The sequence below is a fragment of the Ruditapes philippinarum genome, unplaced genomic scaffold (assembly GCF_026571515.1).
Source record: "Ruditapes philippinarum isolate M1 unplaced genomic scaffold, ASM2657151v2 ctg7896_1_1_1_1, whole genome shotgun sequence".
Taxonomy (NCBI): domain Eukaryota; kingdom Metazoa; phylum Mollusca; class Bivalvia; order Venerida; family Veneridae; genus Ruditapes; species Ruditapes philippinarum.
The window spans coordinates 32,056-43,104 of record NW_026860959.1 but is presented as its reverse complement, the minus strand read 5'-3'; the positions used below and the strand labels follow the sequence as shown (position 1 = coordinate 43,104).

Here is an 11,049-nt window from a genome sequence, read left to right as displayed (position 1 = left end):
GGCAATGATACATACCAACTATCTTACATCTTTGCAGTGTCGTCTCACACAATAAGTGTTAAATGTATTTTTCCTACATAAGTATATATAAATCAAGTGACCCCGTGTGTCGAGGGGAGTTTTGGAATCATGCTAATTATCTTAGTTCTCGACATTTTATTACTTTCAATTTTCCAAAAATATTGTGTCTTAAGATTTTGTTGCTCAACAACATCAAATGGTTAAAATAATCACGGCAATTACAGTAAAACCTGCTATATTTTAATAAAGGATTAACTCTTTTTAAATAAAACATTTCCATTTTTATGAAAGGAAATTTAATGTACATGTATCTCTTAACTATTTTTTTGTTTGTTTAGGTTTTCTTAAGGATGTCTGGTTGAATAGCATATATTTGATGAAAATTGTCCAACCTATATCCAAACAGTTCTGTATAAGTTAATGTATCTCAACTCGTATTGTTGTCTGGACATATTCCAAACGTTGCACAGACAACTTGGAATTACTTTGTTTCTTTTTCGCTCTTTCTAGACGAAGTGAAAACAATATATGTCTGAAGTTTATTTGACATTGATACGGTAGAAGAATACCGGCGTGAAATTAAACAAGTCTTATCCAAAAAGAACAGCAACAATAATATTTTGCATTCAAGTATTACAAAATACTTGGCATGTGAGGAAAGGGGTGAATATGTTGGCGACACAATTATGTTAAAGGAATTTCTTAAAAAAAAAAGAAATTACAGTTTCAAAAATAAAACCAGCTTAAACAGATTTTTAAGGTATCCAGTACAGGACAATCGTACGTCAGAATCATTGCACTTTCATCATCTTTCACCAGTAATGTATAGCAATTGAATCTTTTTCCCTTTCAAAATTCCATGCCGAATTATTTTCTCGTTTAGGGCTTATGCCATCCTTTACTTGAGAACCATACGCAACTTTTAATGGAATAAAACGAAAGTGTCATATTGACGGTTCTATGACAGCTGCGGTATAAACACATCTGAAGATTTTTCTAAATTCAAAATTGCACCAGTTTTTTGTTGAAGTGTTGAATTCTGCTGAAAGGGGTGCTAGAGAGTGTAATTTGCACTTTCCGGTACCGTCCTTGAACAGGTCCAATTAAATCGAGCTTGCACATTTTCATTTATGTCGTTTTTGGTGTCTTTAAAGGAGTCTGTTTTTCTCTTTTCTATATGTTTTATTTTACTGATATAAGGCCCTAAAAGGGTGAGATCTTGAACTATGAAGTAAAAGCATTTTAATTCCAAAGCTCAAAAACGTTTCATGTTCAGAGTTGTTGCTGTTGTTGCTATACTGAATGCATTTTGAAAGAGTTTTTCAAGTTAAAGATTACTCTCGTAGGAATATTACTTTTTGTAAGTTAATATGCTTTTCTTTATAAAAAAACACCAACCCTCGAGTTCATTGTTACTTTCCAATATGAAACACAATTATTGGTTATAATTATGCTCATCAATTATTTACAATGCAGCGACATACAATGTTTTCAATAGAGTTGCCTTAGAGCGCAAATATGGGCAAACACTTTTACTTTCAAATATTTTGCAAGGAACATAAATACATTTGCGTTATATTGATATATAAAAGGTGTTGACATTGCTGGCTTATCGCTTTGCTAAAATAAAGAGATAAGTTTATTGTGTAAATACATGTTTTTCTAATGGTCGAATGATATCATTTTGTCCATATTGTTGAAGAAATGTATTTGGTTTGATTGTTTACTCATATGAAATTAACCCTATATGACATGTCAATTCAATTATCATTTTGACGTAGTAAATTATTGCAATAAGAGTTTTAAATTATAAAAGTATTTTGTAGGAAACAATATTTTTCATATTAAAAAAATGATTAATCTTGAGATATTGGTAAGTAACAATGCTTTACTTAATTGAATGTTGATTTTTATTTTTATTTTTACGCAACAGAGGACCCGCGGCAAGGAGGCCAGCATGACATCAAACTAAAATAGGACACAAAGCAAAGCACGGACCGGATATTACTTAAATAATACATAATAGGAAATAACAGAAACCGACAAAAACTAGAGAAGCTGTAGTGATTAAATTAGAGACCTGAATTATTAAATTCGAAAATTATCGGTTTAAAGTAAGCTTTAACAATCAATATGTAAACAAGTTCTAGAAACAATTATTTTTTACACTGATCACTTTATCACATCAAATTATTTTCTTTACTACAACTTCTATGTATTCATTTTAATAATTATTTTAATTGTTTGATTGGTGCTAGATATTTTTTTGGTTTAAGTATAACTGCAGTGATATTGAAACACTAGCCCGGACAAATCGAGTCTGCAATTTTTATGTTATTCTGTTATTATTGATGCTAACCCTTTCCCCTGATTTTCATTTTCAAATGTAAAATGATGGCGTCTAATCGTTACAATATAATATTACTTTGGACAGTAAGAACCCATCGGTTTTAAGCAAGATTGTAAAATGCACATGGAAATAAGTTAAGAACAACCCAATAATTTAAAGTGGTTGTGAATGAAACACTGTCATGAGATGACGACTTAATTGAGCTAAGATATAGTAAGTTGATAAGTAGCGATACAGATTCAGTAATCATAAGCCAGTAAATATATGAGTTAAGTTTATTCATAACAAAATTATTAAAGCATAAGCAAATGTGTTGTTGTTTTTTATAAAAAATGTAAGTGTTTGTAAGAATGGTGTTGGAGCGTTTACAAAATATTGACTGGTGGATTTTTTGGAAAATATTGATGATAAATTAAACTAAAATGACATTATGTAGCCACATTTTTAATAACGTGTGTAACTATCACATGCACGGATGATAGCCTCAACCCTACTCCTCTTATCCGGCATTTTGCCTCAATTAGGACATTACCACAACTGAAATTTTAAATTGGAACGAACCAACTGTAGTTAACCTGCAACAACTGGAACAAGCTCTGCACTTAAGAGAGAAATCGCATTGGACGCCTTACTAGGGGTATGAGGAGAATGTGTGATTCATTATTGAGCTTGTTATGAATAATTCCTTAATTAAACAAGGTTAAGTCACTAAATATACCGTTCACAAAATGTTAAAACTGATCTTCGAAACATTTAACTACCTAAATCTTGCATTGTTCCCTTTCATTACGAATTTCATCTTCTGAATGCACAAATATACTGTGGGTCAAAGGAATCTTAAGTTATTGGGCGGATAAGCTTTTTTAGTAAAGGCCCCTGTGACCTTGACCTTTGACCCAATTACCTCAAAATTGATAGGGGTCATCTACTAGTCATGACTAACCTCCATACCAAATATTAAGACTATGGGTCAAAGAAATCTTTAGATATTGGGCGGACAAGCTTTTTGTAGTCAAGGTCCCTGTGACCTTGACCTTTGACACAGTAACCTCAAAATCAATAGGGGTCATCTACTAGTCATGACTAACTTCCATGCCAAATATAAAGACTGTGGGTCAAAGGAATCTTAAGTTATTGCGCGGACAAGGAAAAACCGACGGACGACCGGACGGATTTTCTAACAGGAGAGTAATAATGTGGCTACTCTATTGTTCTCTCTATTGTTCTTTTTAGCCACACAAAATAAAATAGCCACATAAAAGCATTACGGAATGAATGACATCAAAGAGAAAGAACAGTTTTTAGCCACATAATTACTGTCCTGTGAGTGCGGGGAAACGTCCGGACGGACTGCCGGACGGACAAGCTGATTCCAGTATACGCCCCTTACAACTTCGTTGTGCGGGGGTATAAATATTTGATAAAATGTGACATGGCTCATTATTGTGGGCGTTTTCTAAAATTCTAGAGCAGTTAACATAAATTGAAACTTTATATTTTCGCATCAAAAGGTCATTATTAATTCAACAATGACGTATAAGCAGTAAACAATTCGAATTTACTAGTGCTATTTATCACAAACCCGTGGTGCCTTTGCGACACCGTAAAATCATATTGCAAGGCTGTGCAGTATTCTGACGTGTCGCCATTTGCGTTATTCAGTGTAACGAGCGGTAAATGTAGCATAACACTTAATGCACCTCAATGAAACATGATTCTTCTTCACTTTAAACGTTCTTTATTTTTGGTAAAGGAAAAATAGGCTTAGTTCATTTCTGAATTTATTGAACTCATTCAACAATATAACATCATGCTCACGAGAGGATCGCATAATATAATTTTATTCAAGTCGTTCAATAAAGTCAGTATTAAAATTACACTCATTTAATATCCTCTGTATATAAATTTAAAAAAAGGTCATTGTCTTGTTGGTGGATCTTTAATCTGCTGAGCATAAGCAGTTCTTCTGATTCGTTTTTGGTATGAAAGGGTTACATAGAATTTTACCTAGGCCAAACAGGCGATTAAGTCAGAAACAGAAGAATTATTCATGCTCAGCAGACCCGAGACCCATCAACAAGGCAATTACCTGTAAGTGAACATTAAGATAAATGTTTAAAAAAGAGACTCATTTTATATCTATTTATTTAATGAATTTCATAATTATACGTTTCAGCTAGGTTAGCTTTTTTATTAGGCTCTTGTTTGAATTTTGCTTAGTGTCGGCTATATTATGACCACAAATAAAACCATATTATTTTGTCGGAAGTTTATTTGACAAGTGTTAGTTATAATATCTGTTTGGATACAGTGTACGATAAAGGATTACCAGCATGAAATTAAAGGAGGCCTCTTGAATTTGTATTTATTCATTGTGACGGATATTTGTGAGATTTTATCTTGGGCTGTAAGCAATCGTTTATGTTCTTAATAATATGTTATTTATACTTATTCAACGAACCTAAATGCAGAAAGTTGATAACAAACACATATATTTGAAAGGGACACATGTTTCTTAAAAAAAATTCACACTACAAAACGATAGCTGCAGTAATGGTCAGATTGTTTTTGAAATTTGAATCAGGGGCGATACTAGGGACAGGACCAAGTTCATACATTGCCCTTTCTTCACTCAAATATAACACAGTAACTGTAGTATTATGCAATATGATAGGTTGGGTTGATTTTTAAATTTTGTTCGCATTATAATTTTCCTCAAACTGCCGTTTAATCAGTAAATTAGATGAAAAAAGAATTAATCTGGATTATAAATGTGCGTCACGTGTCATTAAAAGAACACATCAAACTGAAGTATGTAATTTGCTTCTTTCTCAATGTTGGCAAAAAATTTAAGGAGTATGTGCCAGGAAGAAATGTTTTCATCCATAAAATAATCGCACATATGGGAATTAAAGAATACAACATGTGCGTAATGTAAATAATGACGTGTGATAATTTGCTATAATTGATATTTTCAAGTAAAAATATTTCAGAATGAACAATGATAAATATCACAGTATGGTTAAGTAAATCTATATCAGCATACAAAAACTACTTATTAAGAAATTTTCAAAAAGGATACCTTAGCATTTCCGTAGAAATACTGGTTACTTAGCAACAATCTTGTACACGTCAGATAAGACAACAACAAGCAGACAGCTTTCCTTCCCTATTAAAACATCAACAATCAGTTTCTTTCCTAACTAACAACACTTTATTGGCCACAAGCTTATTAATTATTCACAGAATGGAACACTATTTTCCTGAAAATTCGTGGTAAACAGCAAACACAAATATATATAATTATTAATCGGTAGACATATTTCGGAGTGTATCACTCTCTTAAAGTATGTTATGACTGCACCTCCAGGTTCCACGTAAACACAATATCAATATAACAATGATAACTTTTCTTACTACTTTTCCTGTTGATAATAATATATTGCCTATATGCTTAAACTAAATATGGCATTTTATATTAACAGTTTATGAACAGTTCTACATGTAATAGAGTAAGGCTATTGTTATTGTATAGTTGAGTAGAACTGTGAACCTTTTCAATTAAATACATCATTTCAATAAGCATGTAAACAGTTTCTGTTTTTTTTTTGGTTTTTGTATTTATTTTGATTGTTTGTTTTTTACTTTTTTCAGAATGTTGCCTGCATTATATTCTAATGATTTCGCATTGCATGAAAAATGAAATTTTTATCATCTTCGGCGCACCAATCGATAACAATTCGTACCTGTAGCAAAAATATGGTAATCTTTGTAACATAACTTCAAAAACAGGATTTTACTATATCATCTATGTTTGAATAAAAGACCTAATTATGTAATTCAAATTTCATATAATTCCCCTTTACTCATTGGTAATATTGACGATAACTTTTCACGTATGATTATACAAATCTGGAAAAAGAGTGATCCCTCTGAAACATTAATCACAATAAAATTTCATGAACATTGCAGAGTCGGTTTGATTGAGTGCAATATCCCTTACATTCCCTAGCACCGGCTTGAGAGGAACTCAATTTTCAACACTTAAAAATGCTAAAATCAACGATCCCGAAGCACCGGAAAATATAGATACAGACATAAAAGTAGATACAATGTAGTACATTGCTAATTTAGTTTTTTATCTACATTTAAGGCATAACACATTTGTAATCATAATGATTTCATTGCAGCTAAGATTAGCTATCTGTAGATAAACATTATAACATTCTTATATTCAACATATTTAAAAATTAAATTAATTAAAATTTATGTACATGTAGGTCGTTCGTGTTCATGTTATCTTAAAAGTGATTACATGCGCAACTCTTAAACTCTACGGACATATGGATATATATATCAGACACTGTGAATAACACTCATTTTGTTAGAAGATATGTTTATTTAAATGTTTGATGAAAAGATTGGTGCAGAGAAAAATGGTGAAAATATTTAGTTACAGTGTATTAATAAGAGCGTTTATTACTATTATTTTTGTCTATATTCAAATAAAATAATATGTTGTTTTACATCAAACGACATAAATGAAACCATCTGAGAAATAGCACAATTCTAACCAAATATACAGAAGCAAATAAAGACAACAATAGGTAGTAACAGCAGTAGCCACTCAATTATAGAAACACTGAGTGCAAATTTGATAAAATTCTCATCACAACAATCCTTGGCACCATTACATCCGCCAGCCAGATAAGAATAATCTGAGAAGACCAAAATGCTCCCTAAAAGTAAAGAAAATCCAAATAAAAAATGAAATTATAATTAAGAAAGTTAATCTACCTTTGCAGATATTAAACATGAAACATGAAATTAAGATTATTTTGTTATGTATTTATACCTTAATATTAAATAAGTTTGTATCAAATGTAACGTTTAAAGGTCCATTGTGCCCCAGAAATACTATTTATTTTAAAATGTGTTCAATATTTGTGTCACAGTTTCAACATAGATACTTATTGGCCAATTATCTGAACCATTCTTTTCGATATTTTTGCTTTTTTCACAATTAGTGCAATGATAGTGATTTAGTATTTTGTATGGAAGTCAAATCAATACTTTGTTTACATTTTGCTACATTTATAACAAAGAATTTCTTATTCAGCACTACTTTCTTCAGGCAATGATAAGCATGTAGCAAGCTTCAAAATATTTATTTCTGCGCTTTCCGTAGAAGCAAAAAAATAATTGTTTTGAGGGCATAATGTGGATTTAACCTGACGTGTTTGTTATCGTATTTGAAAAACAAACAACAACAAACAACACGACAAACCGACGATTATTCCAATGAGATGTTCAGCTGCTGCACCGGCTATGCCCTTCTCCTGTATCTCAGTACAACATGATATGCATCCGATAATGATATCAGAGAAAGTTTCGACACCAGCAGATCCACTCATATATCTTGGAATAGCAGGATTTGCTGGACAATCATTCCAGTAAACTATACCTGATAAAATAAAACATAAAGTAAGATTTCTCATTACAAACATATTTTTACGCAGTGTCAATGTTTTTTGAAATAGAAATGAAAGAAAACCGTGATTAGTATCTTGAACTATCAGGCACAGTACTTTATTATCTCATTACTCTTAATTCAGGTGATTTAAATGGCAGAAATACATGAAGACACATGAGATACATGAGAAGATAATCTGCCAACATATATTCCAAAAAGCGACTATGCATTAAAATTCTGAAGCCTTCTTTGTATATATTACTCAAACCCCGGAAATTACCAATCCAATTTTTTATAATTATGCAAGATTTTTGCAAGCTTAATAATAATAATAAATCAAATCATTTTTATGATACTTTTTGTGAGGTACACCACATTCATTGAAATAAAAAGTATGGTGACATCTTACTATTCGTTAAAGCTTCCATTCTTATGAATAAAGGACATACTGATACTTACTGAAAATGTCATTGAATACATACCAACAACAAACTTTGCAATACCTAAAAGTAAAATGGTAACAATACCGCCACACACAGCTGAAATATGAAAATCAAAGCACAACAAATCATGACCTAATTAAAAACAAGAACCGGCTGAACCGGGTGATGCTCCCCGAGAAGGTTTTGTACACAGGAAAGTATAAAAAATGAACAAAGGGCAAAAACTTCAAAATTAGGCAAAGCGGAGTTATGTTTTTTGCACTGCACTTCTATTTAATGAGATCTATCTATCTATAAAGTTTCCTGATGATATCTCTTATAGTTTCAGAGTTGTGTCCCGGGTAAAATTCAAAGTGTAAAAATGAACAAAGGGTAATAACTCCAAAATTAGACAAGGCTTTGTTTAGGTTCTTTAAGCATTGCAGTTCTATCCAATGATATCTAGCTACCTACACAGTTTCATGTTGATATATCTAATAGTTTTAAAGTTATGTCCCGGACAAAAGTCAAAAAGTAAAAATAAACCAAGGGCAATAACTTCCAAATAAGACAGAGCAGAGTACATGGAGTAATGATTCTTTAGCACTGCACTTCAACCCAAGGAGACCTATCTATCTATAAAGTTTCATGTTGATATCTCTTATAATTTTAGAGTAATGTCCCGGACAAATTTCAAAGTGTCAAAATGAGCAAAGGACAATAACTCCAAAAGTAGGCACGACAATGTTACAGTCTTATATTCCGCAAACCTACTTAATGAGATCTATCTACCTACAAAGTTTCATGTTGATACCTCTTATAGTTTAAGAGTTCTGTCCTGTACAAAGTTCAAAGTGTGAAAATAAACAAAGGGAAATAGTGAAAAACATAGACAGGACAGAGTTACGGTTCTTGTGCACTGCACACCTACTCAATGATGAGATCTATCTACCTACAAAGTTTCATGTTTATACCTCTTATAATTTTAGAGTTATGACCCGGACAATGTTCAAAGTGTAAAATAATCAAAGGAGGATAATTCAAAAATAAGGCAAGGCAGAGTTACGGTTCTTGTGCATTGCACACTTACTCAATGTGATCTATCTACCTACAAAGTTTCATGTTCATAACTCTTATACTTTTAGAATTATGCCCTGGATAAAGTTCAAAGTGTAAAATAAACAAAGGAGGATAATTAAAAAATTAGGCAATGCAGAGTTAGGGTTCTTGTGCACTGCATACCTACTCAATGAGATCTATCTAACTACAAAGTTTCATGTTCATAACTCTTATACTTTCAGAGTTATGTCCCGGACAAAGTTCAAAGTGTAAAATAAGCAAAGGGGGATAATTTAAAAATTAGGCAAGGCAGAGTTACGATTCTTGTGCACTGCACACCTACTCAATGATGAGATCTATCTACCTAAAAAGTTTCATGTTGATACCTCTTATACTTTATGAGTTATGTCCCGGACAAAGTTCAAAGTGTAAAAAATGAACAGAGGGGGATAATTCAAAAATTAGGCAAGGCAGAGTTACAGTTTTTGTGCACTGCACACCTACTCAATGAGATCTATCTACCTACACAGTTTCATGTTGATACCTCTTATACTTTTAGAGTTATGACCCGGACAATGTTCAAAGTGTAAAAAAAAACAAAGGGGGATAATTCAAAAATTAGGCAAGACAGAGTTTCGGTTCTTGTGCACTGCACACCTACTCAATGAGATCTATCTACCTACAAAGTTTCATGTTGATACTTCTTGTTGTTTCAAAGTTATGTCCCAAACAAGAAAAGCAGACGGACGGACGGAAAGACGGGCGGACGGACGAACGGACAAGGCGGCGACTATATATTCCCCGATTTTTTCGGGGAGCATAACAAGAAATAATCGTTCAAAAAAAGAAAAAAAAACAAAAAAAAACAACAAAAAAAATACAAAATTCAAACAAACAACAACAACAACAAAAAACATGCAAATTATGTTATTTCAATTTAAAATTATTTTCAATACAAATAGAAAGTTAGCGATGCTTGCATAAAAATGACACGATCATTTCTTGTACCTTTTAACAAAATAACCATTTATTAAATTATAGCATATTGTGATATTGATGATTTTTTAAAGACGACCAACTTCTATAAAATTCGTAACTTCGTCATTTACACATTACATGTAACCTAAAAAAATAAAGAACTATCCTGATTCCTATACATTTTATTTTAGACCTATCCTTTACATTTTATTTTATAGTGGCAAATTATTTTTAAATTTTAGACACCATAGTAATTGCCATAACTTAATGTAAAGAAATCATTGTCTTGTATATAAATCATATATTGTTATAAGAAATCAAGCATGGCTGATCCCTGTTTAAAATAATAAAAAATATGTTCAGCTATGCCCCCCTCCCCCCAAAAAAAGAAAAGAAAAAAGAAGAACAACAACAAAACATAATGAGGAAAACAATCTGAAACTCTACATATAAATATAATATATATATATATTGTCCGATAGACACCGTTTTAATTTCAACAAATTATTTTCAGTTGATCAGCGTTAGGATAATAACTCATAACGCATTGTCTAAGATACCTTATAAAACAAATGCGAAAAACTGCTTACCAATTGCCACAAGAGCTTCCCCAGCATTTTTACCACTACCTTTGCCGCTTCCCATTCCGTTATTGCTTATAACAACTGCTCAAAAAAAGTTTCAACACTTGAATATGCTAGTGTATGTATAAAAACTAGAATATAAGGCGCACAGGCGCACAGAAC

The 11,049-nt window shown here is 31.9% G+C and overlaps 1 protein-coding gene across 2 annotated transcripts; it reads right to left on the bottom strand.

Moving 5' to 3' along the window:
* Positions 1-6,027: 6,027 nt before the first annotated feature.
* On the bottom strand, positions 6,028-11,032 carry LOC132714026 (uncharacterized). 2 transcript variants are annotated; one of them, XM_060696757.1, is made up of 4 exons: positions 10,894-11,032; positions 8,327-8,383; positions 7,659-7,835; positions 6,028-7,110 (listed from the first exon to the last, which is right to left on the bottom strand). In XM_060696757.1, exons 1-4 carry the CDS (start codon positions 10,946-10,948, stop codon positions 6,941-6,943), a joined length of 459 nt encoding a protein of 152 aa, XP_060552740.1. In that variant the 5' UTR covers positions 10,949-11,032; the 3' UTR covers positions 6,028-6,940. The 2 variants fall into 2 exon arrangements, with proteins under 2 accessions (XP_060552740.1, XP_060552741.1); XM_060696758.1 differs by lacking the exon at positions 8,327-8,383.
* Positions 11,033-11,049: the final 17 nt, after the last annotated feature.